The 17,381-nt window shown below is 47.0% G+C and overlaps 1 protein-coding gene across 1 annotated transcript in view; it reads right to left on the bottom strand.

Moving 5' to 3' along the window:
* Positions 1-16,897, bottom strand: part of RNF144A (ring finger protein 144A) — a 72,993-nt gene extending 56,096 nt beyond the window's left edge. Inside the window, exons 1-3 of the mRNA XM_086925198.1 lie at positions 16,733-16,897; positions 5,296-5,441; positions 870-974 (exon numbers count right to left, since the gene is read on the bottom strand). Of these exons, the coding sequence (XP_086781324.1) occupies positions 870-974; positions 5,296-5,430 (240 nt within the window). The 5' untranslated portion in view covers positions 5,431-5,441; positions 16,733-16,897. The remainder of the gene's footprint in view (positions 1-869; positions 975-5,295; positions 5,442-16,732) is intronic.
* Positions 16,898-17,381: the final 484 nt, after the last annotated feature.

Genomic DNA, 17,381 nt, shown 5'->3' on the forward strand with positions numbered 1-17,381 from the left:
AGCATGGAAATTTAGGATCCTCACGATAATGGGTCTGGGGAGCCACAAGACGGCGATTCCTAGCCACGAAACAATGTGTCCACTCCACCAAAAGCATTAGCTGATACCCCTTGTGAAGAGATCCTCTGTTGAAGATAGGATTCGATGTAGCGAGTTGCATCCGTTCCCTTTCTAATTTAAGTCTTGTTTTCATACAATATTCACCGGTCAAGGAATCAAGAATCGTAAGTAAATTAAGGCCACATGTGCAATTCTGATAGCCAGAAGGCTGTATTCAGGAAAGAGTCATAGGGTAGGCCCCAACCTAGTACCTTATGACATCGATGACCGAGGCTCTTGCCAAAGTAGGAGTTCCAGTTCAAAGTGCCCCCAAAATTAATCCCCCAGGACAGGGGGGAACGCCAGGAAATGTGCCCCACGGACACGAATAGGACCCAGGGCCCTCAACAATATGCTACTACGTCCACAGGGCTTAAGTGGTGCCTGCCCACAAAACCAGGATGCTGCCGCCACGTACCTAGTGGGGTTTTAGGGCAGCGGCTTCAATGCCATCCGGTGAGCAAGGATGCAGGCAAATCGGTCCACAGTTGATCATCAATCATCCGTGATGCAAGGGGACATTAAGGATCACTGCAACTGATACGGTAAGAGTAAAGGGCCTACCCTGGGAGCTCATTTAGTTTGTGTCTGCCATCTGAGTCGTACGACCAGGAAGCAAACCCACACCCCTCCATTCTCCCCCAGTGGAAATCCTCCCTCAACGCTTCCAATTTACCATTTCTAGAAGGGAATCTGACTAATCTAAAACATCCTTGATGTCGGTCATTGCTTTAACTATATCACTAACTAGTTATAACATTTTTCCTTACCTCATTTTCTTGCAAATGTCCTCTCTTTGCACAGCTAGAGTCTGGACAGCTAATGGCGGTTTCTAAACCTTCTTTGATCAAAATTTCAACATATTGTTTTAAACACTGTTGAAGAAACAGACATAAAGTTAGCACTAGTACAAAAGTAGATGAATATGTCTTACACATCATAGGTGTTCAAAATTTTGAAATCAGTTTTACAGGACAGTTGCTTGGATCAAAAAAGGTAATTGTCATTACACGCCTTCTATTCAAGGATAGGGCAGAGGGAGAGGTACAATCAGAGAATGGTGGGTGCTGACATCAGCCCTAAGAATAGGCTTCATTGATAACAACCTAATGAATGGGACAGCTGGTTGCAAAAAGATCCCCATAGCTGCACTAGAAACCAAACTGGCGCCTCATCAATACTCACTGGCACCAGTACAACATCTGCATCCTTTGACAGCTGCAATGCACGTTGCAGACATATGTTATAAAAGAGGAGCTGCAGGTAAAGTAAGACCCTATTGGCCGGTGTACCACTAAACCAGCAGTGCACAGCGTTTGACCAAGCAGAGCTGTGGCCAAACCCTTAGCCGACCCTGGGGGACCCATTGTTCACTGCAGATGGTTTAAGCTGCACAGTGGATTTACCTTGCTGTATAAACTTCGTTTCTGTGCTTGCAAAGGAAATTAACACTGATTTAGGTTTTTTTTTAAAAACATCTTTGGATCTACCAACAAATGAATGAACATGAATCCCGCCAGAAAAGGGGTCACATTCTTGATTTTGTGTGTAAGATGTTCTCCTCTGGGATCCCCCAAATCATCAAGGGGTGAGGGGATACTCTCAGAGCCCCCGTATATGACTTGACACTTTGTTTTAGTAAAGCAAGCTTCAGTGCCTGGAAGCCTGTTATGGCTGCTGCAACAAAGAGGTGCAGTTAATGCCACGGATTCAGATTGCCAGGATCCTTGAATCCTCAAAGGACCCATACACCTCAGATCGGACGAGAAAAAGGCCCAGCTTACAATCAAATTAATTTACCTTCTGGATGCAAAAAGTATGAATATATTAAAGTTTTTTTTATATATTTATATCCCTTCAAAGCCTCCCTGACACCTTTTTGTAAAGTAAATAAATCAGAAACTATTTTATTAATTTACACCATAATAAAAATAGGATCATTGCCTATGTTAATAAAAATAGGATCATTGCCTATGTTAAGTTCTAGTTTCAAAGTAATTTGGTGTAATATAGTCCAGCAATTTGTATTATAATAAAAAGTTTTTTTGGCTGTTACCATTGAAAAGACAGATTTTCAGACCCTTTTTAATCTTTCCTCAGACGGGTCTGGACAAAAAATACATGTCAAAACGTTGCCTTTTATGCCATTTGGCTAGAAGGGTTTGAACAGTATTGTCAAATGCTTAAATGATTTTACAGTGTCACTGACAGTGGCTCTAGTTAAAGGTACTTCACTTTCTACAAAGGAATGGCACTTTTTGAATCATTAATAAACTCAGTGCTGCTTGATGAAGTCACATTAAACTTTCTGAAACTTTGCTTTACCCATATTGGCTTGAATGTGGAGGGAAACGTTCTGTTGCAACTACAACAACATGTAGTGGCAAAGGTAATCGGTATCGCCTTTGGTGCACCAAACATAGTTGAGGCTACAACATTGTGCACCTGTTTTTTTCTTTTTTAATTAAAGTTGGGTTGGTAATAAAAAAAAAAAAGGGGGGAAGGTTTTATTTTTTCTTTTAAAGTGGACAGGAAGCAACACCAGGGGTGTAAAGGTGGAAGCAACACGGTGTGCGTTTGGGGGAAGCAACACAGCAAGAGCAGGTGAGGGAAGAATCAAAGGGGCGTTAGTGGTATCAAATGGGGAAGGTGAGCAACATGGAGCGAATAGGGAGAAAGGACCTTATGGGAAGGCAATGTGGGAAAACGGGGTAGAAGCACAGAGGCGAGAGAGAACACTGACCAGGATGAAAGGGAGGACAAAGAAGCACACAAGGAGGACAGTGGGAAAACACATGCACTATCATATAATGCTTAAGCCAAAAGAAAAAAGTAGCTCTTGAAAAAGCAAGCAGAGGAAAGACATAGTAATTCATTCCTGCCCCAGGGGTGGGACAAACACAAGAAGAGGAAGGACAAATATGATGTATTTTTTCACTCTGTGTTAGTATGGGGCCCGTTTCAGCGTCCAAAGGTCAAATTCTGCATGTGCGTCACATCATCAGAGTTCTGCATCAGTACTGTCATCTATATTGCAATGCAATGCCAGAGACAGGTAGTGACGACTATTGAAAACAAGCCCTGGCAAAGCCATCCAGTCCCACCTATGCAAGAGCTATTGGCTTTGCCAATGTGTTCTAGCCATGTTGTAGACTAGCGTGGCTGCGGTTCAGCTTGGCTAAACGTTAGTGGCGTAGAGGAGAGTGGAGTGGAGTAGTGTGTTGTGGAGTGGCATACACTGGAGTGGAATGGTGCAGAGTGCATTGCCGAACACTGTTGCAGAGTACAGTGGCATAGAGTGCAATGGCATTGAGTGCAGTCGCATTAAATTCAGCAACATACAATACAGCCCCATAGAATGTAGTGGTGTAAATTAGTGTGCTGCGAAGTAGAGTGGCACAGAGTGCCGTGGCGCAGAGTGCAGTGGCGCAGAGTGCAGTGGCGCAGAGTAGAGTAGCTTTGAGTGGTGTAGAGTAGCTTTGAGTGGTGCAGAGTAGCATGGAGTAGAGTAGAACACAGAGAGGTGCTGAGTAGAGTATAATGCGGTAAAGTGCAGTGACGCAGAGTGCAGTGACGCAGAGTGCAGTGACGCAGAGTGGAGCGGTGGAGATTGCAGTGTTGCAGAGTAGAGTGTAACAGTGCAGTGGTGTAGAGTGTAGTAGAGTGGTGCTGAGAGCAGTTGCCCGGCAGATTTGAATGTTACAGAGGAAAGTGCATTGGGTAGAGTGTATTGACAGAGTGCAGTGGAATAGAGTGCAGTGTTGCAGAGCAGCGTACAGTATAGTGTTTTTGTAGAATGGAATTGTGCATAGTATATTGGTGTAGCTTAGACTGGAGCAGTGCAGAGTCCAGTGGTGTAGAGTAGAGTGGTGAAGAATGTATTGACACAGAGTAGAGTAGTACATGATAGAGTAGTGAGGCATCATGTGAAGTGGCATAGAATGCAGTGGAGTAGAATGGTGTGAAGTGGAGCAGAGTGGTGTAAAGTGGAGTGGTGCAGAGTAGAGTTCAGTGGTGTGGGGAAAAAGTAAAGTGGAGTGGAGTGGCGTAGAGCGGAGTATGCATGGTATGGTAGCCCACTGCCAATACAGACAACACATTTTCAATTGAAATGGCCCTTGCATTTGCACAGACATATAGTTTTACTAATAAAGCTATAGTGCACACACGAATATGTGTGGAAATTGTGTCACCAAGTGTAATGAATTATTTTGATCATATGAAAGTATTTGTTTCCAACACAATTCAGAAATAACAAAAAATGTGCTTCATTTGTGTTCCTAATTCTGAAATACTTACACAGATCATTTCAATATTGTCGTGTGCTAGAACAAACCTCTGTCCTACCCTTAGTCTCCAGCAAGATTGTCTCATGAATCCTCTCATTTTGAAGTCAAAGAAAGAAAAGTAAACAAGCGCCCTCGGTAGACAGCGCCTAACATTTGACCTCAGTTTTTGAATGTACACTAGCTGCTACAAGAGAAAAATATGATTTAAAGGCCTGGTAACAAAAAAAGGACCTTGTGTAAGAATACAGTAAACACGCTTTAGGCAACGGGAGGGACAAACTGAACCTGGAGAGCCTAAAGCAAATAAAGCCAGCAAATAGGAAGCCAGAAAATGTGAGTTACAAACCACAAAACCAATGGTAATCAAAGGGCGGAATGTATTCCCAGGTCAACTTTCTGAAAGTCCCCAAGATGTCTTTAGCATAACAGACAGCGGCGCTGTGTGGCAGACTGCGGCCTGAACAGTCAAAATGCAGCAAATTTCTCGATGAATAATAAAATCACTGCAATACAGTACCCTTCTTTAGTAACAGAGAGCTCAGGAAAAGAAACTAATCTTCGAAAAATTAACCACACCCACTAAACTTCCTTTAGTTTTATGTATACTTTCCTTTAGAAATGATTAAAATGTAAGTTTTAAAATAAAAACTCTAAAAACTGCCACATTTACAGGCTTACAATTATATTGTACAGAGCACAGAAGTGATGTAATTGCTAAAAGGACCGAGCAATTATTTCAACAGACACCACTGCAATCAAATTCTTCCTGAGTTTATCAAGAAATACAGTTTACTGTCAACATGTATCAGACTTTGGACTTATGACTTTAGCTAATGCTTCACATTTGCAGTAAAGTATGCTATATACGTTTAATGTTCATAAGAATGGGAAGACATTTCGTACTAACCAGAGTACAAAAGATGCATTGGCATTGTGATATTGTTGTCATTTGCTCCACTGGATATTCCCCAAGGCAAAGCTTGCAAGACACTAAAGGGTCAAGAGCCAAATCCCAGGCTGGCCTGTACCTTGCTGTGGTCATTGCAATGTAGTCTGCAACAATACAAATGAAGATATGTTAAACAGTAGCACAAGTTAACTTGAGCAATCGAAATGGGCTTCAACACAATATTTGCCAGACATTACATTAAGAAAGGCATATTCAGTGAAAAAAGAAAGGTTAAAGGGATGGTATAGTGAGGTAAAAATGTCAGTCATAATATGACATTATAAACACCCAAAAATTCTGAAATTCAATTTGCCAATTATAGTTCAGATAGCCTACTATAAATTGCACCCCACCATGCATTGCTTTTGACCTCACATATTAAATCATTCGTGACATGTTCACTGATGACTTCATCCAATGAATGTGACCGTTTGCTACACACTTCTAATACTTGAAGGTATTCAAGCACGGCACATATAGACCTAATTTTCTATCGCATCTTTACTGCTAATGGGTGCAAGCTTTTGCAACATGCTTGGCCTTCTAATGGGTGTTAGGTGTGTAAAGGGAGTCACGCGCCCTTTTGATCTATTGCTCTGCTGAACATGTACAGGCCCCACTACGTTGGCTGACTCCCCGTGCCCCCCCTCCTCCCCCTTTTGGCCTTGTATCTGCCTCCCTTGGACTTTGCGATTGTTAAGTTACTTCTTTTGTACCTTTATATGCCACTCTAATACCCGGATGGGTCATGTTCACGTTTTATAAAACTTTTTCAGATAAAAATAAAAAGGTGGGAGGCTGAGGTAACACAGGTGGGGGGGGGGGGGGGGTGTCAGAGACAACACAGGTGGGGGGGGTCTGAGAAAACACAGGTGGGGGGGGGGGTCTGAGACAACACAGGTGGGGGGGGGGGTCTGAGACAACACAGGTGGGGGGGGGTCTGAGACAACACAGGTGGGGGGGGGTCTGAGACAACACAGGTAGGGGGGGTCCGAGACAACACAGGTGGGGGGGGGGTCCGAGACAACACAGGTGGGGGGTCTGAGACAACACAGGTGGGGGGGGTTTGAGACAACACAGGTGGGGGGGTCTGAGACAACACAGGTGGGGGGGTTGAGACAACACAGGTGGGGGGGTTGAGACAACACAGGTGGGGGGGTTGAGACAACACAGGTGGGGGGGTTGAGACAACACAGGTGGGGGGTTGAGACAACACAGGTGGGGGGTTGAGACAACACAGGTGGGGGGGTTGAGACAACACAGGTGGGGGGGTTGAGACAACACAGGTGGGGGGGTTGAGACAACACAGGTTGGGGGGTTGAGACAACACAGGTGGGGGGTCTGAGACAACACAGGTGGGGGGTCTGAGACAACACAGGTGGGGGGTCTGAGACAACACAGGTGGGGGGTCTGAGACAACACAGGTGGGGGGGTTTGAGACAACACAGGTGGGGGGGTTTGAGACAACACAGGTGGGGGGGTTTGAGACAACACAGGTGGGGGGGTTTGAGACAACACAGGTGGGGGGGTTTGAGACAACACAGGTGGGGGGTTTGAGACAACACAGGTGGGGGGTTTGAGACAACACAGGTGGGGGGTTTGAGACAACACAGGTGGGGGGTTTGAGACAACACAGGTGGGGGGGTTGAGACAACACAGGTGGGGGGGTTGAGACAACACAGGTGGGGGGGTTGAGACAACACAGGTGGGGGGTTGAGACAACACAGGTGGGGGGTTGAGACAACACAGGTGGGGGGGTTGAGACAACACAGGTGGGGGGGTTGAGACAACACAGGTGGGGGGTTGAGACAACACAGGTGGGGGGGTTGAGACAACACAGGTGGGGGGGTTGAGACAACACAGGTGGGGGGGTTGAGACAACACAGGTGGGGGGTCTGAGACAACACAGGTGGGGGGTCTGAGACAACACAGGTGGGGGGTCTGAGACAACACAGGTGGGGGGTCTGAGACAACACAGGTGGGGGTCTGAGACAACACAGGTGGGGGGTCTGAGACAACACAGGTGGGGGGTCTGAGACAACACAGGTGGGGGGTCTGAGACAACACAGGTGGGGGGTCTGAGACAACACAGGTGGGGGGTCTGAGACAACACAGGTGGGGGGTCTGAGACAACACAGGTGGGGGGTCTGAGACAACACAGGTGGGGGGTCTGAGACAATACAGGTGGGGGTCTGAGACAACACAGGTGGGGGTCTGAGACAACACAGGTGGGGGGGTCTGAGACAACACAGGTGGGGGGGTCTGAGACAACACAGGTGGGGGGGTCTGAGACAACACAGGTGGGGGGTCTGAGACAACACAGGTGGGGGGGTCTGAGACAACACAGGTGGGGGGGTCTGAGACAACACAGGTGGGGGGGTCTGAGACAACACAGGTGGGGGGGTCTGAGACAACACAGGTGGGGGGTCTGAGACAACACAGGTGGGGGGGTCTGAGACAACACAGGTGGGGGGGTCTGAGACAACACAGGTGGGGGGGTCTGAGACAACACAGGTGGGGGGGGTCTGAGACAACAACACAGGTGGGGGGGGTCTGAGACAACAACACAGGTGGGGGGGGTCTGAAACAATAAGGGGCAGAAGCAACACAGGGTTGGTGGGGGAATCAATAGGAAACGGAGTGGGCTGGGAAGCAACACAAAGGGGAAGGCGGTTGGGGGAAGGAAGCAAGGAGGGAGAGCAAAGTAGAGCAGGGAGAAAAGCAAAAGGGCAAGAGAGCCAGAAATGTGGAGGTGTTGGGGAGAAACATAGGCAAGAAAGCAACGTGGGGAGAGGTACATGAGGGGTAGTACATCAAGGAGGGGGTAGGGGAGAAGCATAGGGGTGAGAGAGAACAACACAGATCATGCTGGAGGCAGCAAGAAAAGTAGTGGGAGGGAGAAAGCTTGAAAACACATGCACTCTCATGGAGTGGTTAATCAAAAAGTAGCGAATGTAAAGTGAGCAGCAGGACAAGTAATGCGATCATGCTCCATGGGAGGTACCGACATAAGAATAAGTAAAGTCCACACAAGCTAAAAGAATAAGAAAGCAAATAAGAGTAACAATCAATCAATGTATTTGTAAGGCGCGCTACCTACCCGTGAGGGTCTCAAGGCGCTGAGGGGGAGGCGGGTTAGGGGTGCCGCTACTGCTCAAAGAGCCAGGTCTTGAGGAGTCTTCTGGAGGCGAGTAGGTCTTGGGTCTGACGAAGGTGGGTTGGGAGTGTGTTCCAGGTTTTGGCGGCGAGGTAAGAGAAGGATCTGCCGCCGGCGGTCATACGCTGGATGCGGGGGACATCTGCGAGGGCGAGGCTGGGGGTGTAGAAGCTGAGTCTGCTGTTCAGGTAAGCTGGTCCGGCGTTGGAGTGCTTTGTGTGCGTGGGTGAGGAACTTGAAGGTGATCCTCTTGTCGATGGGGAGCCAGTGCTGGTCTCTCAGGATGGGGGTGATGTGGCTGCGGGGGTGGGCGTTGACGATCAGTCGGGCGGAGGCGTTTTGGATGCGTTGTAGCCGCCATTGGTGTTTGGCTGGGATTCTTGCGTAGAGTGCGTTGCCGTAGTCCAGTCTGCTGTTGACGAGGGCCTGTGTCACTGTTCTTCTTGTTTCGGTCGGGATCCATTTGTAGATCCGGCGGAGCAAGCGTAGGGTGTTGTAGCAGGAGGAGGAGACGGCGTTGACTTGCTTGGACATGGAGAGGGAGGAGTCGAGGATGAATCCTAGGTTGCGTGCGTGGTTGGTTGGTGCCGGTGCTGTCCCTAGAGCGGTCGGCAACCAGGAGTCGTCCCAGGCTGAGGGGGTGGGTAAGAGGATGAGGACCTCCATCTTGTCCGAGTTCAGTTTCAGACGGCTGCTCCTCATCCAGTCGGTGATGGCCTTCATGCCCTCGTGAATGTTAGTTTTGGCGGTGTGGGGGTCCTTGGTGAGGGAGAGGATGAGCTGGGTGTCGTCGGCGTAGGAGATGATGTTGAGGTTGTGGTGGCGGGCCACTTATGCAAGGGGGGCCATGTATATGTTGAACAGTGTCGGGATGAGCTCTGGGGGACGCCACAGATGATGGTCGGTGGCTTCTGATCGGAAAGGTGGGAGGCGGACGCTCTGGGTTCTGCCGGAGAGGAAGGACGTGGTCCAGTCAAGGGCCTTCTCTCGGATTCTGGCTTCTTGGAGGCGTGTCTTTAGGGTGTGGTGGCAGACCGGGTCAAAAGCGGCTGACAGGTCCAGGAGGATGAGGGCTGATGTTTCGCCGTTGTCCAGTTGGCGTCTGATGTAGTCTGTGGCGGCGATGAGGGCTGTCTCGGTACTCTGGTTTCATCTGAATCCGGATTGGGACGGGTCCAGGATGTTGTTGTCTTCGAGGTGGCGGGTCAGTTGAATGTTGACAAATTTCTTGATGACCTTTGCCGGGAACGGGAGCAGGGAGATGGGTCAGAAGTTCTTAAGGTCTGCCTTGGGCTTTTTGAGGAGGGCGTTGATTTCAGCGTGCTTCCAGCTTTCCGGAAATGTCGCTTTTTTGAAGGAGATGTTGATGACCTTCCGCAGTTGGGGTCCGATGGCCGCGTCTGCTTTGTTGAATACGTGGTGTGGGCATGGGTCTGACGGAGATCCTGAGTGGATGGAGTTCATGATCTTGCGTGTCTCGTCGTTGTCGGTCCAGGAGGTTAGGTGGTTGGCGCTGTTGGTGATCGCGGGGGTGGTGGAGTCGTGCATCGTTGGTGCGGTTGTGGAGTTGAAGCTGTTGTGGATGTCAGTGATCTTGCGGTGGAAGAAGATGGCCAGTGAGTCGCACAGTTCTTGTAAGGGCGGGATGTCGTTGGCGCCGGGATTGGAGAGTTCTTTCACAATGCGGAAGAGCTCTTTGCTGTTGTGTGCGTTGTTATCCAGGCGGTCTTTGAAGGAGGATCTCTTGGCTAGTCTGATGAGGTGGTGATGTCTGCGGGTGGCGTCCTTGTGGGCTGCGTGGTTTTCTGGCGTTCGTTTGTGGAGCCATTTCTTCTTCAGCTTACGGCAGGCGCGTTTGGAGGTCAAGAGCTCGTCGGTGAACCAGGTGGCTCTCCTGCAGGCGTGGCTGTCGGATGGTCTCTTGAGTGGGGCAAGGGTGTTGGGGCAGTCTTCGATCCTCTGTCTGAGGTTGCGGACTGCGGCATCAGGGCAGGTGGGGTCGATGGGTGGGTTCTGGGAGAGGGTGGTGGTCAGCTGGTCTTCTGTGACTTTGTTCCAGCAGCGGCGCGGCGGCTCTTGGGTGCGATGGTGCGTGGTTGTTTTTTTGAAGATGAAGTGGAAGCAGCGGTGGTCGGTCCAGTGGGGTTCGGAGGTGTGGTCGAAGGCGACGTGGGTGCTTGTGGAGAAGACTGCGTCCAGCGTGTGGCCTGCGGCATGGGTGGGTGCGGTGACAAGTTGTCTGAGGCCGAGGTTGGCGAGGTTTTCGATCAGAGTGGTGGAGTTGGCGTCGTTGTTGTTCTCGAGGTGGAAATTCAGGTCCCCGAGGAGGATGTAATCCGTGGAGGTGAGTGCGTGGGTGCTGGCGAGGTCAGAGATGGAGCCGCTGAACTGAGCCCGGGGTCCGGGGGGGTCTGTAGACGAGTGTTCCTTTGAGGGTGGTGTTGGGGTTGGTGTGGATCCGGAAGTGCAAGTGTTCGGCGGTGTTGAGGGTGTCGTCTGCGTGGGTGGTGACCTTGAGGGTGGACTTGTAGACGATAGCTATTCCTCCTCCGACTCCATTGGCGCGGTCCCTGCGGGTGATATTGTAGCCGTCCGGGATGGCTATGGCGATGTCGGGTGCCGAGGAGTCGTTCCACCAGGTCTCGGTGAGGAAGGCCACGTCTGGGGCGAAGGTGTCGAGCAGGTCGCAGAGCTCGATGGCATATTTGCGTGCGGAGCGGGTGTTGAGCAGAATGCAGCGGAGGTGGTTGGGTCTAGTTCTAGGAGGTTTGGTGGGTCTGTCGCAGGCGAAGCTGCAGGTGCAGAAGAGGAGAAGGGTCCGTGGGTCCGTTTCGTGGCGGCCTGGAAGCAGGTGTTGTGTTGGCCGGCGTTGAGTGCGTGGAGGGAGTCAGCGTCGTACCTGAGTCTGGCGTCGTGGCGAGTGTAAGGTCCAGGGGTTCAGGAGCTGGGCACGGCCCAGGCGCGGACGGGCGCAGACGGGCTTGCCCTAGGCGCGGCCGCACAGCGGCCTCGATTAAGAAGGGGGCGAGGGAGGGAGGGAGGAGCAGCTGGGAGGGGGAGCGGGTGGCGAATCAGGCGCGGCCGCAGCGGCGGGAGCGGGAAAGCGGAAGAACGGCGGGAAAAAAGCAGGAATCAACAGAGGCAGCAAGGAGGATGCTGACGCGGTGGGGGGGAGCAACCTGGCCTGTGAACAGGGTCGTGGGTCGCTCCCTTAGTGCGCAGCGGCCTCCATAAGAATGGGGCGAGGGAGGGAGGAGCAGCTGGGAGGGGAAGCGGGTGGAGATTCAGACGCGGGGGCGGGCCGAGGGGAGGCAGCGGCGGGAGCGGGAAAGCGCAAGAACGGCGAGAAAAAAGCAGGAATCAACAGAGAGAGCAAGGGGGATGCTGACGCGGTGGGGAAGCGACCTGGCCTGTGAAACAAATGGTTAGCAACAGGCAGGCTTTAGGCTGACAGGTTTTTTCCACAGACAGCTTGCACTGTCTGGTAGGTGAGACGATATCACCAGAAAACATCATTTCTAAATTAACTCCTTCCATGCTCAGGACGGCTCCCAGCAGTCATGAGTCATAGTAGACGCTTGCTCATGACGGCCGGGAGTCGTCCAAACGTTGCTGCTCCACCCACGCCCTTTTAATTACCCACCTGTGCGGAAGAATTAATCAGTGGGCGGAGTTCGGACAGCTCCAGGCCGTCATGAGCACACGCCCACTATGACTCATGATGGCCGGGAGGCGACCCGAGTCCCCGAGCGCCACACTCAGCCCCCCCACTCGCACCATGGCGGAATTTGCCACGTGGCGAAGGGGTTAATAATATGAAATTTAGAAAACAAGGGACCCCTATCAGCAAAATATCTCAGAATTTCCCTCTCTACAGCAAACCATAATTACGGTTTCCATAATCTATTCCTCTGTATGTTTATTATATTTTATTCAGGAGGAGGTTCCGACATCCCGATCTATATTGCACAGATATGGGCCGATTGTTTGTCTTTATCACGAGTCCAAGGGCGCACACCTTGAAATCGATTTTACCTAGTAAGTGATCCGTAATAATTCCTTCTACCCAAGAATTGTTACTTAAGTATTAATAGTGTGCTTTCATTCAGAAAGAGTGACAACTATAATCATTACTCAGAGAGAAAGCGTTTCCATATCTATCAGAAAAATGAAAGACAATCGGGTAAAAATACCAACAACGTATAGAGAGGAGGAGTAATTATGAGCTACGGTTATATTAGGCCTGAAGTTAACATCCACCATGAAATATATATATACACCTTTTATACTTTACTTTCAAACGTCTAAAGGTACAGGTTAGATTATCATCATGCAATAGTTATCGACCAACTGTTAAGATCTTTCTCTAGTCGAATTTAAAAATAGGCCTCTTCTCTCCCGCAGATAATATCTTCATGCATTTACACATAGCTCTGTTCTATCTACCGTGATATACCGATTGAGCTGAAACCACAGTATATCACGGTCTATCATAATTTTCATGGTAAGAGCATTTATACTAATATATACCTATATACGGTTGCAGTTGCTTGTTAGGTTATAGATATATTGAATTGCCACATTGATTAGGTTAATCTCCCCACTAGCCCGGAGATACATAACACGATCTAGCCATTACTATTAGGACATTTTAGATTCTGATGTAAATATATGTAGATAAGAATGTATTTTTCTAATAAATATGTATATAGCTGTATATATCTCTAACAAATATTGTTTCTTTCACTCTATTTTTCTATTTATTCATTGTGTGAAGCTATGTATCATTATATTGAAGGTCATAAGATTAGACGACTTTGTACTGTAATTTGTCAGGTTTCTTATGGTGCAAGTGTATATATATGTGACATTATTTTCTATTGAATACCTGTATTTATCATTTTGTTCTGTATTAGACAGGCACTCGTATTGTATTATTTATATTTGATATCATGTGTTTTGTAGGAGTAGTGGGCGGCTACCTGATGAAGGCATGTATGCCGAAACGCGCGTTATAGACATCTGCCGCACTGCCTGAGTCAACGTTTTCGTCTATCACATGGATTTGTATATACTTATGACTGTTGATGAATTTATTTACATGTAACAATTAATTTGATTCTCAAATGCATAATTGAATCATTGTTTCATCTATTCAAGTATGAACTTTATACAATTCAGAAAAAAATAATTTTAAACAAAATAAATAAACTGATTGATATAAGTACTTTATGCTGATCATGTTTCTACAGGGTGCTTGTCACACATATGTCTATATCTTAGACACAGAAGTATTCTTTGGTATAGAATTTGTTTAGAATGTTTTCTAGCTATAACTTTCTTTTACTAATAATATGAAACAAAGCGTACATTTAAACCTCAAGCTAATGCAACGGTTAATCAACCATTTGTTGAATATAATAGTGCTGAATGTATTGAGAACTTGTGGTTCCAAAGTCAGAATTCAGAAGGTTCAATATTATCTTTTTATTGTTCTGAAGTTGCTGCATTATTCTATTTACTAAATAGGAGTTGGGAGTTCTCATTCTCTGCCTACTGAACATCTATGTCTAAATCATACTTCAACAGTTTAAACACTGCCCATGCTTTTAACAAGCCTGACTTACGCAACTCCCTATAAGAAACGGCCAAGCAGCCCGGCATTGTTGTGAGACATCTGAAGAGTTACTACCAGGTGGCTATATATAAATAGCCCTCATCAAATAGGCATCTTTCATCATTCATGCAGCAGTGGTAGGAGTAAGCATATTACAAAGATTCAGGCTTGGCTCCACAAAAGGTAACTGAATTCAAGGCAACAGGTCCTGTAAAACAAAGGCCATTTTTTAGGTCTTGTCTAGGCAGTGCTTGAACTCTCTCTTCGAGACATGCTGTATTTAGAATATAGGCTTTAAGTTCCGCCCATGTTTTTAATTGGCTCTATTTACTGTCTTTTGGAAATGCTTCTTTTTCTTTGGTTAATTCCTTTAGTGGTCCCTCTTTTTCACTATTGTAACCTCCCATGAGGACTTCCCCTGTTACATGTGACCTTACTCTGTAAGTTTTATTTACAGTTTGAGCACTCCATTGTTAATGACATTTTTTGTCGTAGCTGATTTTGCTGGCACGACAGCTACGCACTCCCAACACATTGTTTGCATAATTTAAGTCATATTTTTATTGCTTCGATTGCTTAGACAGCGATACTCATCAAGAGTGATGCAAGACAACATTCTATGTTTTATTTTTGCAGCGCAGCACACTCCTTTTCATCTTTAACATGGCAGCTGCACAAATTCTTTTCTTCGGTGCGGCTCGCCAAATTCTACTTTTAAAACCCTCCGACCAACCAGTTTCATCTCCTCCACAACCCTGCTCATTCATGTCGATGTGCAGGCGAAAATTGCCAGCTAGCTTGTTAGCTGCATTCGTATAGTCACTTATAAAACACCTGGCTTTATCTTGCTCACCCACCCACCCAGGTGGCGCTTCATCTCACTCCCAAGAAACCAATCTGCAGCCTTTACTAGTATTTTGCACGCAAGTACGAGCGATCTCCAGGGTCAGGAAACCATCAGATGGTCCCTGAGTGGGTCACTATAGCAGCTGCCCGCACAAGAGCCGCACATAAATATGGCTACGAATTGTGCATTTGAAAAACCTGCATTGCCGAGCATCGCCTAATTCTGCCCAATAGGATGTGGTCATAAAAAGTGTTTGGCAAACATCCCTTTTTTTTAATTATTTAGAAATGGAGTTTTCCAGTCACGGCTGGTCCTGCTGAGTCTGCTTTCCCATCTTTCTCATTTTGCAAGAAGCTTTAATTGTACTTTCTCTTTCTGGTTGAACAGAGTGGGCCAGGTGAGCCCCTGCAACTGCAGGAAGAGGCTGGACTTAAATAGCCGACACACCAGAAAGGCTTTTACAGATCAAAAGAAATTGCGTTCCCGGCGGATTAGCTAGGATTCAGATGTGAAATTTTTTTATTTCCCCGAATTGCTCTCTGAAGAGTCTCTCCTGCACTCAAAAATTCTCTCCTGAGCAGCAGTTTAATTAGATGGTTAAAAATTAAAAGAGCCAGAAGCTGAGTTTTTATCTGACTAGCATGGAGAGTTTCTGTGCACAGCGAAGCATTTCAGCTGAGCTCAAGTAAACAATGTTGGACTCATAATTAAGGGACACGGTCAGATTTGCTAAGATTAATTATTTTTATATAGCCACATCCGATTAAGTGAACACAGTGACAGGTAAGATTGCAATGTGCAGAGCTTCGTGCAGTCAGATTCCATTTTCAAGAGTCTAGCTACAGTCCAGCCTTCACTTCAAGCAATGAAGCTAAAAGAAGAAATTTTTTAATATATGGCATCTGCTTGTAAGTCTCGCTCTCTCTCTCACACATCAGCTTTACAAAGGGTAAGAAGTCTGCCTTGCAGAAGAAATACCACTGTAGCATTGATGTCTATTACTGCTGAAAAGGCAGCATCCGTATGTTTCATAACTGTTTTTACGCACTCAACTGTCCTTTCCTTCTTAAGGGTACAGATGGTTGTTATAAATATTTCAGGACGCAAGTACGATAAAGTGTTTGATCGCTAAATATTCCTAGGGTCCCAAAGGCGAGACCAATGGCATTGCAGATGCTTGTTTTTAAATGAGAACGTAAAAGCAAATAGGCGTGCGTGTGCATATTTTGCAGATATTAAGCTGAATTGTCCCCGAATTCAGACAGGTATGGGGAATATTTATGACGGTGCTATGGAATATTTATGTCCTAATATATATCCACAATGGCCCAGCGTGAAACCAGCAGGAGGCAACACATTGTTTCTGCTGAAACACACATGGACAACAACGTGTTGCCCTGTCCTTGCCCCATCATGATTTGAGAAGCTCGCAGGAGCCGTCCTGTGAACAAATTTGCGTTCCCATAATTGCAATCCTAGCCCATTTAAACCGTCACACTAATTCCCGAGTATACTATTTTAGCCACAATATCCGAGACGCCGCTTTGTTCCAAATTGTATTACGAAACTATTGGTTTCATCACACACGTTGCTATGTGACCGAGTCTCTTGCTGCATGCATACAACTGATGAAACAGTATTTCACTTGCTCTTAAAATCAGGATTTGCAAATGTTAAAGGGGGGGTTAAAAGGCACCCTCCAGTTTCGCTTAGCAAATTATGTATTTAAAAGACAAGTGAAATTGAGGACACAAAACAAGGAGATCTTTCTTACCAGATGGACGATAATAACAAGCGCAGACCGCCAACAAGTAGATTCAGCACTGCAAGCTACAGTACAAGGCGCAGGCTCAGTGTCTTGTGATCCAGAAACGCAGATTCCTCGCGACCCTGTGATTGGCTACGTTCGCCACTGTGTAATATGACCGCTTTTAACAGTGTGTGTGATTCCCAAAAGCAGATTCTTTTATTGAAAATCTGCGTTCACGTATCTGCGGTAACACAAGCAAGCGCACTGTATAGAAAAGAAACATGCAAACTAACTAAATCGATCTGAAATGTACATTATACATTAAAACGCAAAACAAAAATGGTAAGTTGGTGAAATGGGAATTTCAAGGAACGGCTGCATGTTAGTGTTTTTAAATGTAATTTATTTGTAAATTTATGTGTAAAATATCAGTAGGGCAACTAGACACGAACTTCAACTTTGGGGGCGGGGTGGCTAATAATTTGAATGTGGGGTTGGAGCCATCATCAAAGTTGGAGTCACAATTACACTTAGGGTCTGGCTCAAGTAATGTTTGATTGTAATACTCCTTGGTATGTAGAACATCATGCTTTTGTTTCTGGGATAATTTGTAAAGACTCAAAGGAAGCAGCTTGATTTAAAGAAGGTAAGACTTTAGTGAAGTAAATGCCCT

The sequence above is a fragment of the Lissotriton vulgaris genome, chromosome 6 (genome assembly GCF_964263255.1).
Source record: "Lissotriton vulgaris chromosome 6, aLisVul1.2, whole genome shotgun sequence".
Lineage (NCBI taxonomy): Eukaryota > Metazoa > Chordata > Amphibia > Caudata > Salamandridae > Lissotriton > Lissotriton vulgaris.